This window comes from Rhinatrema bivittatum, chromosome 13, assembly GCF_901001135.1.
Source record: "Rhinatrema bivittatum chromosome 13, aRhiBiv1.1, whole genome shotgun sequence".
NCBI classification, from domain to species: Eukaryota; Metazoa; Chordata; class Amphibia; order Gymnophiona; family Rhinatrematidae; genus Rhinatrema; species Rhinatrema bivittatum.
This window is the reverse complement of record NC_042627.1, coordinates 71,668,003-71,686,398: the sequence shown is the minus strand read 5'-3', so window position 1 is coordinate 71,686,398 and position 18,396 is coordinate 71,668,003. Positions and strand designations below refer to the sequence as shown.

General features: G+C 40.9%; 1 protein-coding gene across 1 annotated transcript in view; it reads right to left on the bottom strand.

Moving 5' to 3' along the window:
* The window catches only part of SV2B (synaptic vesicle glycoprotein 2B), a 46,311-nt gene that overhangs the window by 12,945 nt on the left and 14,970 nt on the right, over positions 1 to 18,396 (bottom strand). Inside the window, exons 2-6 of the mRNA XM_029575764.1 lie at positions 8,600 to 8,780; positions 7,519 to 7,670; positions 5,552 to 5,685; positions 4,371 to 4,460; positions 1,707 to 1,817 (exon numbers count right to left, since the gene is read on the bottom strand). Of these exons, the coding sequence (XP_029431624.1) occupies positions 1,707 to 1,817; positions 4,371 to 4,460; positions 5,552 to 5,685; positions 7,519 to 7,670; positions 8,600 to 8,780 (668 nt within the window). The remainder of the gene's footprint in view (positions 1 to 1,706; positions 1,818 to 4,370; positions 4,461 to 5,551; positions 5,686 to 7,518; positions 7,671 to 8,599; positions 8,781 to 18,396) is intronic.

Here is an 18,396-nt window from a genome sequence, read left to right as displayed (position 1 = left end):
GTGAATTTATGCAACTCCACCTTAATAATGGTTTAAGAGCTTTTCCTCTAGGAACTTGTCCAAACTTTTTTTAAACCCAGCTCACTAACAGCTTTCACCACATCCTCTGGCAACGCATTCCAGAGCTTAATTATGTGTTGAGTAAAAAATATTTTCTCTTATTAGTTTTAAAAGTATAACCCAGTAACTTCATTGTGTGGCTCCCCTGATCTTTGATGAACTTTTCAAAAAAGTAAACTGAAACATTTACTCATTCCATTCCACTCATTATTTCATAGACTTCTATCATATCTCCCCTCAACCGTCTCTTCTCCAAGCTGAAGAGTCCTAACCTCTTTAGCCTTTCTTCATAGGAGAATTGTTCCATCTCCATTATCATTTTGGTTGATCTTCTCTGTACCCTTTCAAATTCTACTATATCTTTTTTGGGATGTGGTAAACAGAACTGCATACAATACTCAAGATAAGGTCTCACCATGAAGCAATACAGAGGCATTATGAGATTTTCTATTAAATGTACCTATTTTTCAAAGGGGACTTTCCATAGAAATGGTCCTTTAGAAAATTAACTTAACCAGATAAGAGCGATTATCGATACTTATCCAGTTGTTAACCAGATAAGTAGCACTGTTCTGATCCACCCACTGCCTACCCACTGACTATCCAGCTATTCAGATAGCCAAATAAGTGACTTATCCAGCTATCTAGCAGCCACTGAGCTTAACTGGATATTCAGCAGCCACTAGATAGCCGGATTAAGTCCTGCTTATCCGACTATCTAGCCTAAATTCATTTTGAATATACCGGCTATTAAAAATAAGCATAACAGGCAAACTTTCTTTAAATAGTAAAGTTAACCAAAAGCTTGCACAAACAAGTAATGTTTCAACATTTGTCAGGATAATTTTCAGTGGACATGCGTGTAAGTCATCTTTGAAAATTGTTGCATCTTATATTTGCTGGATAAGTGCGATTCTATAAAATTATCTCCTAAATGCTTATAATTCGCTTTAAATTGGCATTGATGTGTGAACTACCTTGCTCAATATTTTAATGATTTGATAAAAATGCAAACACATTTTTCTAAATTAACCCATTGACATTAACATGGGCACATTGTTTAAAAAAAATAGTATCCCTTTTAATGCACAGTTCTCTGTCCTTCACGGGCCTTTCTGCTATCATTTCTATGTTTCTATGTTTAGCTAATATTGATAAGTAGACTCCAGTGAGAGTAATAAGCTGAAGGAAGTTTGTAAGTCATTAATATGGATGAATCAAGCCATGTGTAGTTGTCCACCATACTGCCTAGAGCTTCTGCTTTTCAATCCCAGAGAAAAGCAGAGATTTAGGGGTTGTCTGACTTTCAGATTGTGAAAAAAATGGATTTGTATTTGTATATCTTTTGTGTACTCTACTCTCCACTCAACCCTTTCCTTCATCTGATAGTCTCACTTCATAGAACTGAGCTCCCCTGCCAACAAAGGGAAATACTTCACCAAAAATATAGTCAGAGGGTGATCATAAAATCTGTGGCTGACAGTGCCTTCCAAAAGCACCAACTACTTCAAAGAACCGCTGGAGTGAAACTCTGCTAAGCACCATGAACTACCAAACAACAAGAACATCCAGATTCAGAATTTCCATAAGGGAAGCCGACCAGTGCAAAGAAAGTGTGTTTGCACTAGAAAAGTCCATGTCCGTACCTGTTTGGCTGTGGTCGTAATTCTGACAAACCAACGCTGGAACCATGTCCCCGTTGAGTTTTGGATTTCAATAAATTCATCTATTTGCTTTGGAGTTTTGATGTGGGAGACCTGGAATAAAAAGAAATGAAAGCTTTGTGACATTAAACCTGAACTTTGCCAGTAATTTTTCATTCTGAAACACTGTAAATCTGACACTGAAACTGAACTCCCATACACAGCACACTGCCATCCTTTGATTTATATTTATCCTTTTCCTGTACCCAAAGGGGCCATCGTGAATGCCAAATGGAAAATATTTAGCTACAAACTCTATGTACATGAATACAAGAGGTGCACAATATTTTGATTCTGGTCAGTAGGCAAGGCAGGTTCTGAATCATACATTTTGTTGACTACTCCAATACCCAAAAGTTTTAAAAGATACTGGAGTGCTTTCTTCCAAAAAACAAATATTGAAATATTCCTGGTTAACTTCTCCAATCCTTCAGCATCTGAAAAGGAAGTCAAAATCCCCAGGCATTAAATTCTGTTTCGACCTGAGGAAGAAAGTGTAAACTTCCAAAAGCTTATCAAGAAATGTATTTTAGTCTAATAGAAAGGTATGACATTATTTTTTGTTTTCTAGCCTTTATTCCCATGCAAGCTCTAAATTGGAATTTCGATTGCTCTCAATCCCTTTCCAAGTCAACAAAACCCAAAGAGATACTTTCCCACACACTATCCCAGTGCTCTTTATTTCTACTAAATCATTCATATTTAGTAATCTACAACAGCTTGCAGTGCCTTCTGACATTTGTCCTGTGATACCATTAGCTTGATGCAATACAAGAATACAGCTGAGGTATGCATTCTTCCTCCCTTTGTCCAGGTTTAGAATTATTCATATGGGGGCAGATTTTTAAAAAGTACGTGCGCGCCGAGCCACGCAGCCTGCCTCCATTCCCTCCGAGGCTGCTCGGAGGGAATGTTATAGTTATACTGTCCAATCATTAAAGCTATTTTGAGTGTCTAAGTATGTATGTTAAGGCTCTAGTGAATAGGACACTATCATGCATGCTAAGCTGGTTTAGCAGGCATGACAATTGGAAGCAACCTTTAGTAAACCATCCCCATTATGTTGTCATTCATAGCTAGGTCAGCCCTATTTCTCTCAGTTAAGAATTGTTTAGGTAATGAATTTATTTGCAAGATAATCACGTACATTCAGTCACTACTATCTGCTAGCCATTGCATTATCTTTTCCATAGTGCACACCTAATAGAGAAAGACTTGTTTCTAGTAGAGAATACACTGATGATTTAAAATGAAATGCAATTACTGTAATTTGCAGTAATCATAATTGCACACTTCTGTTTGTGGACCTTATTATAGCACGCCAAATACTGACAGACAGGAGACATTCAAATGCTCCCAAAGTATAAATGCACAAGAAGGAAACCTTTCCCACAGGTAGGAATGCTCTAGAACAAGAGGTCATGGTGCGAGGCTGCAAAGGAGAGGAAACATCAGGAGCAGCATCAGAAAACGCATTGTTATGGGAAAGGCGGTGAACGCATCAAAGAGCCTTCAGGGGAAGGTGACGTCAGCAAAAAAGCCATAACGGAATTAAAGAAATCTCGGGTTAGCCCAGAGGATCCCAAGCTGCAAAGGAGAAAGCCAGAGGCCTGCAAGGTTCCTTCAGCAAAGCACATTCTGTCGGGTGGCAGCCAAGGAGCTCCAGCTCTTGGAAGAAATCTGATGATGTTTTGCACAGCTGTGTTGTTGCTGACCTTTTCCCTCTTAGTTTTTGTCTGACATATAAAAGCAGTATCAGTAACATGAGTGAAAGAGACCATTAATTGTTTGGGTATCAACCGTCAGTTGAAGGAGCCTTTGAATGCAGACTCAGAGGTGGTATCTAAGAAGCCCCTAGAAGGAAGGAGAGACTGGGGAACCACAGAGGGGGAAAAAAATGCCACTTTTGCTCTGCCACCGGAGTACTTTTCTGCTTAGGGGCACCGGATCTGTTTTTACTTAGCTTCCAAAATATACTTTACAATGCTATGAAAAGAGGGGTAAGAAGACATTTTTTGCAGTATTCCCTTGCCCAAAAATTAAAAGGACAGTAAAAATCAAACTCTTTCCTCTCAGGACCCAATTAAAATCTGTGACATGGAACATCTGACATGATGAATGGGCACCAACTTGTGCTGATCAGACAAGCTCAATTAGAGTCCCAGTCTCCGCTCACCAGGCATAAACCCCTCTGTGCATACGTACATCCACTCTTGCAGCCCTGTTTCCTTCTGTAGGCATCAAATGGAAAATTAAAATGGGAAAAAAAACCCTCCCATGAAAGCTGCACTTGGAAGGCAATATATGCAACACACAATGAATTTAAAATAAAATATCTGTGTGGGTCCTGATTACATCCCAAGGGACCCAGGTCTGTAAGCCTGAAAGACTTTTAAGGTTTTTTCTTACTTTAAAAACATTGGCTGCCCATTTTATTTATTTATTTATCGAGTTTTATATCCCGTCGTTCAGTTTCCCCATCACAGAGTGATATTTTTGGACAGAGTGCCCAAAAATATTCTGATAAAGACTGAGTGTTGGTGCTGTGCTTTTTCTCTGCCAACGTAAGGGTAAAAAATAGACATATCACCGAGTCATCTGACTTACAGTGAACACTTTCTCCGGCTCACCCTTTGCCCTCATGTTGGTGTCATGAACCCTCTTCAGAATCATCCAGGCTTCATCGTGCTTTCCTGTCTATTAGGATAAATTAATAGAATGTTAGCAAATCAAAATTCATCCATAGGAATCCATCCTGCTTGTTTTCTGGTTCTAGTTTCTCCCAAAGACAGTAATGAAAAAAGTTGACAAATTCTAGCCATTTACTTTATTGTTCAGCTTTTCTAATCCCTGTAACACTTAACGAGGATTAATTCCTAATAGGCATTTCTTCTAATAGGGCACGTATATTATACAAAAAGATTTCTTTGATATCAAAATAAGACAAAAGGCTGTTTCTGATTGGTGTCCAATTCAAATCTCCTCCGTCTCTCACAAAATCTTCCAAGGTTTTTACAGTTCTTTGCACCACCAGTGAGGATTGTTCTGGAAATATCAAAGTTCGAGAAACAACCTCAAATTTTGCACATTGCAGTGACCACACTTCTTTTCCTCATCTGGTCCTTCAAGCTACCCACAATTAATATATTTTGAGATATATTTCCAAATGTTTGGTCTGAGAACCAAGTTAACTTGAGTTATTATGGTTTGGATGCCTTGAGGACCAGATTTGAGAACTGCTGCTCTAAGTTGTCTGTGGGCTGTTTTAATTGTAGCTGGGGGCCAGATGCATCACAAACTCTTCACAATAAACCAAAACCTTTGCATAGAAGAAGGTCTGGATTCCTTTTTAAATTGTGCTTTTTTTTTTTAATCAAATGAGCATATATTTCATTCTTGCTTTTAAGTGCCATTAGCAGAGAACTGCAACATTCCTGGCTTTAGTGAAGCCAGAATGCTGGGTCTCAGACATAAAGAAGGAATGTAGCTGTAAAGAAGGCTAGATGATCCCTAGCTGAACAATATTAATAGAGTAGATAGAAATATAGATATTTTACAGTCCCAGTTAGTGTGCCGAAGCCTTACAGGTAATTACAGAACTAGCCATGAAACATGCAGTGTCACCATATAATATTACGGTCACAAAACGTGCATGTATGTATTATACTTGGAATTCTGTGAAGGCATGCATCCTAAATCATTCTGTCACAGTCAAAAATACAAATATTCTACCTTCAGAGAAACAGCTTTCAATTTCTAGGGATATACATTTTTTAAATGTCACCTACCTCCAGCAAAAATCGAGGGGACTCCGGTATAAATTTAAGAGCAGCAATGGATGTTATGCAGGGCAGAGCACACATGACCACAAACACTCTCCAGCTGTGGAAATGGTAATTGGTTCCCATGCTAAATCCCCAGCCTGCAAATCAATAAAACAGGGTATGTGCTGTTGTGTCCAGTTCAGAAGTTAGATTTTGTAGCTTAATCATTTGACAATAGAATACAACACTGAGTATAGTTAACAAGAAAATGCACATGTACCTTAAAACGTTATGCAAACAGAGACATTTTAGACTTCTGTGGTATGTGTTTGATGATGTAATAATTAGGAAAACGTTCCTCACACAGGGATGGTACCCATGCACCGGGCCCACTCCTGAACTACCTCAATGACAGTGGAATAAAACTGGCTATGGAGAAGAGGAGGTGCTAAGTAAGGACCGAAAGTCAGAATGGGATGAGGGAATGAATCCCACACATTTCCTCCTTTAGCAATGCATCATTATTATTATTGGAACTACAGCTACCAAGAGCAGCGATTTAGTTAGAGATTGATAATTAATAGGACTAATGTTTCTGGGCCTTTGGGGTGTCTTCCACAGATGCAAATAGAGGTGTATTTAGACTCTGCATTTATCAGCAGCATCAAATCATGACATAATATTCTGCATCTAACGAGAGAAGAACATTGATTGCAAATGGTTCTTGGGCATACAAAGCTAGTAAACAATTTGCAGAAGATAGCATTTGTGGAGTAACTCAAAACCATATACTTTAAATGTTATTTGGGGATAACATACTGGTAATCAAGAGGTCTTATTTCAAATCCTGATTCTGCAACTCACACTCACTCACTGTGATCTTAAGCAAGTTTATCCTCTTATATGAGGGCAAGAGGTCATGGTACCCACATATAATTTTCTGCAAACTATCCTGGTTTATGGCATTCTATAAATGCTAGGGATGTGCCCTCATTTTAAATGGATGTGCATTCCAAACCAAATGAGGAATTTTTCATTTCATTAAATTTAAAATGTGTTGAAAATGCCTCCAAAAAGCTTAACAAAAAAGCTTGAATTTTTCATTCTGGCAAATAGTGCCCACTACTTGCAAGTAATGTGTGCTATTTGCAATTAGTGTGCACTACTTGCCAAAACAAAAATATGAAGAAAATGAAAGCCAAAACCAAAATGAAATTCGGACAAATAACAAACCAAAAGAATGAACTAAACAAAAAATATTTTGCTGTAATAATTGCCAAAATGATACGTAATAAAACAGGAACATTTAAAATCAGTACAGAAGGTCAGAATCTTCTACAGCTGAACCCTTAAAAAAGTGAAGGCCTACTTTACATCTAAGCAGACAGAGATCCAGTTTACACATACATTTATTGTATATCAGGATTGAAAATGATCCTATTCTCTGCATTGTGCTGGGAACTAGCATCAAACAAGGGCTTGGGCGTACACATTAAACCCAAGGAGAATGAAATGGTCTTCCTGTGAGAAGGTCAGCCAAGGCCTGTGCCCTCCAATTTATTAAGCTTCGGAGGCCAGCACTGTAGCAAACATGTATTGCCGGAGAGAAGGAAAACTCCTACACATGCCGTGCTGATTCATGTTCCCTTTCGCACACACTGGTAATTAGACTGAGAAACAAATAAGAAGGCTTGGTAGTCGTGTTTTTTTTTTCCTTTAAAATAGCATATTTTGCCCAGTGAATTGTTCATTATGAAAGGAGAGTCCGTCATTAAGGATGATGTTCCACTGAACTGAAAGAAACACAACCTCATTCTTTGCAAGCTATTGTGGGATAGACTGCTATAGCTCCTGTCAGTACCAGGGTTCCATTTTACAGGTACACACACATAAAATATAAGTACAGCAAACAGCTTTGGAAAAAAAAAACCAAACCACCATTATATAAAAGCAAGTCCCTTGTCAAAGTGACATGAGGAGCTGCCTCTCACCATAGTGTGGAATAATGCTCCAGGCCATCGCAGAGGCATAGAGGGCTCCGATCATCCAGAACATGCAGAGCCAGCTAAGGTGCTCCCCTCTCTTTTCACGAGACAGGAATTCAGAGAAATAGGCAAACACAATGGGAAGAGACCCCCCGATACTGAGGACAAAACAAAGAATAGATTAATGGTTATGGTTAAAAAAAAGCTGGGCTGTCGACGGGCAAAAACACTATAAGACGATGCATTTCTTCTGCAGAGTTGTCCAGATTGAGGAAGGATTACCAGAACACATACTGCATAGGAATGGTTCCTGACGATTTCATTGAATTCAGAAATGTTATCCTGGGGTGGGGTGAGAGAGTAGAACAAATTGGAATAATGGGAGTAACCAAAGTTATTGCTTATAGAAGTACTAAACTAAAACTGACCTGCTGTACTTTCTAAGGTGGGGGAAGGGGTACAGTAATGGGGATGAGGAGACCTTCCTCCTTTGGAGATATGTCTGAATTCAACACTCATGTTCAAGATAGGCATGTGCATTCATTTCTCCATTCGTTTGATTTGTTTCAGCCGCATACGCATACCTGATGAATGGATAGTGTGGACACAGAAATGAATGGTGTGCGCGCACGTATGCAACAAGTACATACGCGCACCCCATTTGTTTCTGTGCGTACACTATCCATTCATCAGATATGCACGTGCCGCCGAAATGAAACAAACAAATGAAGCAACGATTGCACATGCCTAGTTCAAGAATTAAATGCATTTCTATAATCCTTGAATTTAATATAGTTGGGATTTAATCTGTGCATGGTTTTTTTTTTCTGTTTTTTTAATTAAAAAATCATCAGCTGTGAAATACTGTTGAGCCCCATTTCCTGAAGGCCCCCATGACAATTTTCATGATGCTTTGGAGCAAAGCAAGTCTTTGGTTTCCAATGGGAGGGCATCAGATAATGACCTTTCAAGTAGCAGGGAAGTAACGTCAATTAAGTAAACAGACCTTTTGCAAAAAGGGCTTGGTGCTGAGTGGTTCAGCAGTATAACATGAGCCTATTTTAAAGAAACAAGAGCATTTACCTACCCAACCCCAGAAATAAGGCGGCAAAAGAGGAAAAAGCCATATCCCTGAACGAAAGAGGAAAGAAATGCAAAGGCGGCGTTCATGGCAAGAGAGATCATGAGGCATTTCTTTCTTCCAATTTTATCGGAGAGGCCTCCCCACAAGAATGATCCCAGCATCATTCCCAGGTAGACGATCAACCCTAAGAGAGAAAGACAAAGAAACATCTTTCAGCGCATGCAGTGCTATGGCAGGCACTAGGCTTTAGACAATTTCCCTGTGTCCAGACAATGTCATCAATGTCATCAATGTCATCATCCAGCCATCATCAATGTCATCATCCAGCCCACAACAGACCTCTGGCAGTGCTAACTAGCAGTACTGTCTTTTCCTAGTGTCCAAAATTAGAGATGTGTGGAAAATCTGGGGTCAAACTCAAACCAAGCAAGTTTTGGCAAATCGAGGGGCTTGTAATAGATTTTTTTTTTTAAGTTTGATAAACTAATTTGACAAACCTGGGAACTCTTTCTAAGGCCTGGATTTACCATTCTATCGCAGAATGGTGAATCCAGTGAAAATGGGTGGGGGGCGGGCCTGCGAAAGCCGGCAGCCTTCGCACCACCGCGGTGTTTTTGCTGTCGGCTTTCGCACCCAATAGCACCACCGTGAAAGGTGGCGTTGTTGGGCGCGCTACTGGCGATGATATCATTGCTTACCTTATCGCCGCCAGCGAAAACACCACCAAGTCCGCCTCCTCGCTGCCCCGCCTCCTCCCCTTGCTGCCCCGACTTCACCCCCCCCCCCTCGCATGCTATCGCACGCGAAAAGGGACTAAGTTTGCTGAAATAGACCACAAACCTTTTTTTTTTTAAGTTTGCTTCTCTCTATTTAAAATAAGAGCAGGGTAAGAAACCTAAAACAAATCTATAGCATTTTCCTCTATTGTTCAATGTATAATATAATTTTAAGCTATATTAGCCTTTTTTGGTTTATTCTCTTTGAAAAGATATTTGGTGCTTAGAATAGAGCAGGGTTCATAAGAAGAGCTGAGAAAATCGGCACTGAATCTTTTCCTTCAGTTTAGCAATGGTCATTTATGATTGGAAAGAACCCGTCATCACCATAATCAAAGCTGCCCCATACAAGCCCACCCACCTGAAAAATACCTTCAAACGGATGGGGAGAACACTTTGCACAGCAAAGTCAAATAATTAAAAATCCATGCCCAGTGCTGAAATGACTTATCTCCAGGCCACCCTATTACAATCCATTACTCATCAAGGCCTAGTAATCCAGGTTTTGCATTCAAGAACATGCTTCCTGATGAAATTGCTTTTACCATCTTGGATAAAACTTGTCTTGACCGGGGCACATTAACTTAGAATCTTGTGAAATAAATTTAATTTGTCTGGTAAAAAAAAAAATAAAAACACTAAGCGCCATGCCCTTTACCATGACACAGTCTCTATTAACATGCTTTCTTGCTTAAAACAAAATCAACACTGTCCAAAGTATTACTGCTTACACTGGGCAACAATGAAAGTGTTACTGACCTAAAAAGGTCCTACTCTGTAGTATCTTGATGTGCTGAACACGAATATGACCATGAAAAGTTTTTATTGGCTCTCGTTTTGAAGATATTTAATATAGTTCACTTTCTATCTTTAGTAATGTAAATTTATCCAGTAGGACTGTAAATAAGCCTAGAATGATGTAATATTGCATCATATTGCATAATACCATCATGCACACATCATCCAGAGTTTATTACATCATTTTCTGATGCAATGCAGTTCTACTGCCATGCTGCTGCTGAGTAAGCTGACGTCAGCAGTGTACTATATGAAGCCCAGTGGGAAAGGGTGAGCATTTGAAATATTCATGCTGGCTGACTACTGCTGGACACTCCGCAGAGATGCTCCCGAACAGGTGTACAAGAGACAAGCAAAGAAATCTAAGACGTAGTCCATGACTTCATTTTTCAAACAGTATTAACCGTAGGTCTCCTATTATTGGCATACAATTCAAGATGCAAATTTATTATTGCATATTACAAAAAAACTAGAGCCAATTTTGCATTTTCACAGTCACATTCATGTTTAGCACATGGAAATGTATAAGAATTGACTAATTTCATTTCCGTAACATGACTTTTGTGAAAATTTGTTGCCCAGTGTTATTAACAAATTGTATTATATCTCTCTGATAGGAAAAAGCAGGTAACCTATGCTGACAAATACAGGTCTGCTTCAACCAGACTGACACCCACTTAAGTTTGCTTGCTAATGAGAATATGAAATCGTATCTTTTACTGCAGTGTTTCTCAGGCTGGCCGTGGAGTGATTTTCAGGATATCTGCAATGAATATGCTCGAGAGAGATTTGTGTGTGATGCAGTCAGTGCATGTAAATCTATCTCATGCATATTCATCGCAGGCACATTGAAAACCTGACTAGCTAAGAGGTACTTCAGAACCGGTTTGAGAAAACAGTTTTACCCCACGTGTCGGCAGATATCAAATGATGCAGATATGTTTGCTTATTTCATATTGTATTTGCCTACTGGCTTTAATCCCAGTGAGGAAGGACATTTTCTATGAAAACCCTGAATTATTTTCAGCAGGGCCATAGAGATTCGTGTCTAGAGGTTTCCTCTCACCGATGCTTCCCATTGAAAGGCAGCGGTCACTATCCTACTATGCTTTACTTATACAACGTTGGAAACATTTTTATATATCTACCTCTGCTGTAAGAGACTTCACGTACCTGGATACTATAGAGGTAATTTTAGAGCTCCTCCATAAATGTGTGCAGGCTGTTACACACTGGTATTGTACCAATTTTCAAAGGGAGTTTTCATGCATAAATTCACTTTGAAAACTATCCCACGATAGCTACCCTTTCTACTTTGCACAGTGAAAGCTTTTTTGGAAAAAATGTATGGTCATACTTTTCAAAATCAAAAAGTGTACATATAAATGCAAAATTCCCCCCTCCCCCCCAGGAACACCTCTCCCCGATGTGTTAAACTTCTGCACATACAGAGTAGATGCATGTAAACTTCACACACATATTGGCTGGGCAATTAGTTTTCAAAATGGCTATTTCCGTAGGCAAAGCTCTATTCTACCCACAGAAATCCCTTTGAAAATGATCCTTTATGGGGTCAGCGTTCAAAATATTTACCTCGCTATCTTTAGAAGTTTGCCATGTACATCTGTGATTTTGAAAACTTTCCCTCGCTGACCATCTAAATGAAAACAAAATCTTTGCCTCTGCACATCCCTGCTATTGAGCGCCCTGCGTCTTTATGTCTGCAGCTTGCATCTCCAAGGTTTTTCTAGGTTGTTTTCGTGCTTGATGATAGTTGGTTTATTATTAGTTTCCCCCCCTTATATTTTGTGGATTTACGTAAGACTGAGTGCATTTAGGGCCTGATTTTCAAAAGCATTTACACACTTAAAATTGGGTTTTACACGTGTAAATGCACTTTATCCGTGTAAATGGGCTTTTGAAAATTGCTACAATAGTAGTCACATTTACATGTGCGATTCCTTTTGAAAATTACCCCCATTGGGGGCTACCTTCAAACTGTTTGGGAAGATGCAAAGTCTGTGGGTGCTTTTCTCCCCTCCATAGACTTTTACATTGGTTTTCAAAGGGAACTTTATTCCCTTTAACATTTGACTCAGAGAAAGCCCCTGCACAGCCTTGCACCTGCTGTTTGCATCGATACTTTTCCCGGCAGAATTTACAAGCGGACATTTTGAAAATCTAAAGCATGAGCCTGAATCCCAGCTCTGCCCAGACTCCACCCCCCGGAACACCTCTCCCCATGTGCGCATACACGTACTCGCGTGATCGATGTATGTGCGTAAATGCATGTGTGCACAGGTGGGGACATTTTCAAAGGTGCCCCCCTACAGCCCTGCTTAACCTGCATGAATGCCTTTAAAAATTGTGCTCATTAAATTTGTGTTCCTTTTATTGTTCTTTACCGACCGCATTCCTTGCCGTTTGAGAAGCAGTGTCTGGAATGGTATAGTGAAATGATTATAGAAAAACACAGAGAGAGACAGTGTGCTTGACGTTTCCAGATAACCCATCAGGCTCAAGCCTGTTTCCTCACCTGCTAAAGATGCATCATATCTACTACCATGACTTATAATGCATTGCAACAAAGGGTGAGGTCCAGAAACACAGAAGGGCAGGCAACAGTGGCCCAGGAACAAAATTAGCAGCGGGAGAATAACATTTTTTCAAACCAGGAAAGAAAAAAAACAGGCTGTCCCTGAGAGGAGTTTTGGGTGAGAGAGAATCCTAACTTCACTGCCTCCCGAGGGCTAGAAAGCCCAGGGAGCTGGGAGAGAAAGGTGAACCAGAGAGAAGGGGAGACAAACGCCGACCTGCGAAGAACCCTTGAGTGCAGTTACCCAAACTGGCCAGACCAGGAGGAACAACAGAGATGCTGGGCAGCAGCAAGGTAGGACTGAGACAGTGAAAGTACAGGCCAAGCCAGGCAGCAGGTGGCAGAGGGACTGAGAAGCTGGGAGACTGGAGGAGCACCCCCTTCATATATTTATACTTACTACGTGCTCTTATGATCCCAGTTATCTTACTACAAACTCAGTAATGCAGGAAGGCGGAATATGAGCTCACGCCACTGGACAGAGTGCAAGGAAACTAAGAAGAGACAGCAAACAAACCTTTACACAGCATTCTCGGTGTCTGAGAAGATGCGTGAATTTACAACTACGCACCAAAGTCCATGTAAGCAGATCCAGCATTCCCTTATTTATTTAAAATATTTTATATTCCACATCCTCCAAAATAATTGTTCAGCGTGGATTACAACACATTACATTTATAAATCGTATATTATTAAAGAAATACATTTCAGTCTACAGCAAGCATTCAGAACAACGGAACAGAAGCATATCAAATTACAATCATTCCTCAAAAGCAACTTTAATACCCATTTCATAAAATACACACTGGAAAACAAAGGCTAAACGAACAGAGCAGGGAGAATTTGACACGGGAAGGAAAAAGGGAAGGTAAGAACAATGAATGGGAGTAATCAAAACTAAACCTGCCGAGTAAGCGTGCATGACATTACTCATGCTCTGCTATTCCAAGCGTTGACGTGATTTGCATCAAGTTCTAATTTTAGTTGGATATTTTTTCCATTAGCATACAATCACTTAAGGCAAGCAGAGATGTCTGAAAACTGAGCAGCTTAGAAATAATCTCCAGAGGCTACCATCTCAGCTCAGAACATTAGCAGGGCATCAAGCAAAAGAGTCATCATGATATTAAATAAGGACGGGTTACCCTCCCACTGCTAAGCCCATCAACAAGCAGATAGTCAACAGAGGCAGGTGGCACCCTATCCGGATGCTTCCTTTATTTACTGTATGACTTCTTATTAACATATAGTAACATCCGGTCTGCCCAGTACGTTTCCTATGGTAGTAACTGCCGCTCCATGCACGTTACCCCCATGTTTCTGTTAAGGGGAGTAACTGCTGCTCCGTGCAGATTACCTCCAGGTTTCTGTTAAGGGCAGTAACTGCCACTCCGTGCAGGTCACCCCCAGGCCTTATATATTAACAAAGCAACATTTTTACTGGGTGAGGAGCCGTCTTGAAAATTCAGACAATGCTGCTTGATGAGCTCTGCTTTTGAACTTGGCCATAGAAGCAGCCCTGTTCTTTTTCCCTTATGTCTACATATCAATACCCCAGACCATAAAAGTCGGAGCTCGTGTTGGTTGTCCTCTGATTCCAATTCCTCTTTTCCCCCCCATTGCCATCAAAACAAGCAGAGAGCAGTTGCGTCAAAAGCATCAAGGCTTATTGGTTAAGGGTAGTAATCCCCATGTCCTATAGATGGAAGGAATTGGCCACCATTGGGGGGGGCCATTCACCCTCCCGTCCCCTCAGATGGGCAACTATGCCAAGTTAATGTCACTTGCCCCGGCACTCCTGCATGGGGGGCTTCTCCAAGTAGATGCTGCTGCAGTTCTAATAGCGCTGTTAATGGCATTTACTTCAGAATGGGAATCTCATTGGAAATCCCTCGTTAGCAACAAGACAGCAGGATCCCAAGCAGAGCAATTAGGATGGTGTTTGAAGTGGAAAATAGTCAACTCTGCTTGCCAAGAGCAGCAGCATGTGACAAGAAAAGTCAATGGCGAATTAATCCCTCAATCCTTACCTTTCTTATTAACCATAATGATGCTGCTCAAGCTCATAACCTGATTTTAAGAAACAGCTCCCTGAAACATGGTATTTCAGGTACGTGACAATGCGATGTTCTTCACATTATACTATGGGCGCCGCTCTCCGATATTCCCCGGAAAAGTTTGCACGGGCCCATGTGAGGTGGTGGGGGTTGCTGAAGCAGAATCAGATTTTGTTTACTTTTTCGTTTTTAGTTATGTTTCCATCTTCAAAGCTTCCCAAGGATTAAAAGAATACGATCAGATGTGAGGACCCCCCTGTGATAGGAGTTCTACCCTCCCATCGGCACTGAGCTGGTTGGACCCTCCCTTCCTTGAAGTGGGGGCTAGGAGCAGGTGAGGTAAGAGGAGTGAGCAGCTCTGGGGGTGGGGGTGGGGGTGGGGTTCTTTCAGTGAAGCCCATCCCCCTCACTTGGTAAAATCTCGGTTAAAGGAAATCCCTTCCCAGTGCTGCCCCCTGGCTTAAAAAAAAAAAAAGACTTTGCTGAGATTTGGAATCTGTTTTAAAGGTTTTGACTGGAGGTGAGGACCTGGGGCCTTTCTGGGTGATGGTCATCCCCCAGATCCGGATGCCAGGTAACTGAAGACCTGCGGGCACCTGTCGAAGGAGAAGAGGGGCTGCAGGGGAGACTTTTCGATGCCAGAGAGGTGGGGGTTTTTTTTCTATTTTTTTTGGTTTGGTGAGGAGGTTTTTGCTCCTCATTTGGGGCTGGAGCTGTGATAGCTCAGTTCTGCAATATAACGTCCGACCTTTCCTTCTGAGAGGTTATGTTCATTGGGGGGGGGGGGGGGAGGAGCAAGCCACGGGCGCCTCACAAAGCGATCTGCGACCTCAGGGACCGGGCGCGGGCTGGGTGAAAGAGGACGCGGATTTCCCTAGTCATCTGGGAAAACTTGGGCCCTCCAGAAAAGAGGGGTAGAGCTTAAAGCCCAGGGAACCTGAGCTCAGCACCTCCGCAGAAGCAGAGCAACCAGCGGCTCTGGCGTCACACGCTTTTTGGATGATTGGACATTTAGTCGACTTTCAATGGATCAGGGAATTAATTTTGAACACCCACAACCGTGTCCAGCGTGTCTGTCCCCCAGAGAGAGAGAGACACAGTGAGAATTACACACGCGGAGGGGAAAACCCCGCAGCGCTGCCTGGGCCCCGAAGCTCTGCCTTCATCCCCATGGAAAGAATGCACCCTTTGGGATCTGCAGTCAGGGGGAAATATGCCTGCTGCGAAACAAATGCTTTTGTGTGCCCTTGGAGACGGGGGAAAAAAAAAAAATCCTACTGGCAATTGTTTATTAAAAGCTTCTTGAAACCAGAGGCAAGCTTCCTTGCTATACCTCTTGGTTTTTTTGTTTTAATTTTAATTTCCCATAAGCGATCCATCATTACGAATGAATGCCTTGCTCATAAGAGTAGGAGGGGAGATCGTTTTCTGCAATACTGATCATTAGTTTTCATCAGCAAAGCGTCTGAGAGAATGGGGCTGCTCGGCTTTGCGGCAACCCCTTTTGGCCTGATTCAGCCACTGTGTAGGAAGGAGCAAGAGCTAGCATTGCATTTAGGTGCCTGGCGGGAGAGGTTATGTCATGAAGGGGACTTGCATGGAGGGCTTTGTGAAATGTGCAGCTGATCATTACAGCAAGCCAACTAATCTGAAGCCCCATGGTCTCATATTGCAGGCTTTATTCAAAAGGAACTACCCAGGTAAGTAAGAAATTAACCAGCAACGTCCCCCAGGGAAATGAAATAAAATAAATATATAACCCTAGCCTCAGCAAAAAGGAGCCCTGCTGGGGGCAGAGATATGCTGGGGAGGGGAAAACACGCATGCATTCATTTGCAAATCTACACGCATGTTTTCAAGTGTGCCGTTGACCTACAAAAATAACAGATTGCAAGGTTCATGGGTCATTTTGCACCCAAATAACTTGCATTTGGAACACAAGATGGGATTTTTTTTTTTATTATTTATTTTGAAATCAGTTAAACTAAACCAAATGCATTCTCAACGGAAGAGCCAGGGGAAAATGTTGAAAATGGAGAAGTCAGATAAGTCTCTTATCAATAAACTGCAGGACTGCAATCCTGATACTGCAAATTAAGAGCCCAATAAAGTGAGCAGAAAGAACAATCCCAAAGTAAGCAATACAAGTGGAATGCAATCTATCATCACATAATGAATGCAAGCACATAAAGCAATGTGCATGAATCAAACACAATTCAAGTTAAACCTAAGCACACCTGACACAGAGAATTTCAAAAGCCAGGCACAGAGTTGATACTTTTTCACCTTATTGAAAGAGCTAATCCTGCAGGTATATAAACAGAAGTAATAATCTGACATATTAAGCACAGAGCTCATTGGCCTTTATTCAAAAATGACTTTTTACCATTCTGTGCCTATACGAAAAAATGTATTAAATAAGGCCCACTGAGTCAGATTCCTCTTCAGTTTGGTTTGGTTTGGATTTTTTTCCAGTACTACCCAGCAAAGCCAGTGCAAGGGTATTATGCCCTGAGCGAACCTTACAACTTTGCACTCCTGCCTACCCCATCCCCCCCAACCTCCCCACACACAATTAAAAAACATGAGGTACAAATATCACTTATAATATGCATATTATATTTACATGCACTACAGTGCTGCCAATCAGAAAACTCTGCAGAAAAGATACTTGGAACCCATATGGTATTAGGCCAATTGTAATATGGTGTTACGTATGAGCTTAACCTCAGAAAGTCATGAGTAAACTGAATTAAGATTACAAAATAGTAAACCTTCCATACCAGAACAGCACAAACTGCCAGCACTCAAACAGTAATAACCCTATTTAGGAAAATGCAACACTGCAAATAGTATACCAGTCCTAAAACACCAATACGTCAATTCGCCAAGCCAAGCTGCTGTACACAGAAACTACACACTAGCAGAATACCTCACCTCCAACGTACATGCAGAACATAGAACCCCCCTCACCAAATACAGAGTAAAGTGGCCATAAAGTATAAACAGAAACATACAGACAAAACTGAACTGGAAAATGCAACAAGCCAGACTATATGTTGTGCAACAATGGAAAAACAGTGTAACCACCATTCCTCAAAAAACATCAAACAATAAAATCAGAAATGTAAAACAATCATGAGTAAAACAATACTAATAAAAGATACACAATTTAAAATGGTTAACAAATAGAATAACATAAAATAATTAAAAACTCATATACGCATTTTTAAAAATATCCAAAACACAATACAGTATTTAAAAACAGCAGTTTAATAAATAAAAATCAATAATTTAAACTAATAAGGATAAAATAAAAATCTCCTGCGCTCCATACTTGGAAATCTTTCATTCCTAGTCACTCTGAGATTGGCGTGGATTAGTTGGGAGATTGGGGGTGAGGGCAGAAACTTTCTCTCTCACATACACATATGTTCACATACACACTCTCTCACACATGTTCATACACTCACACACACTCCCGCTCTCTCACACTCATGCTTACACAGTCGTGCTCTCTCTCACATATACACTCATGCTCTTCATACACACATACACTCACGGTCTCACATA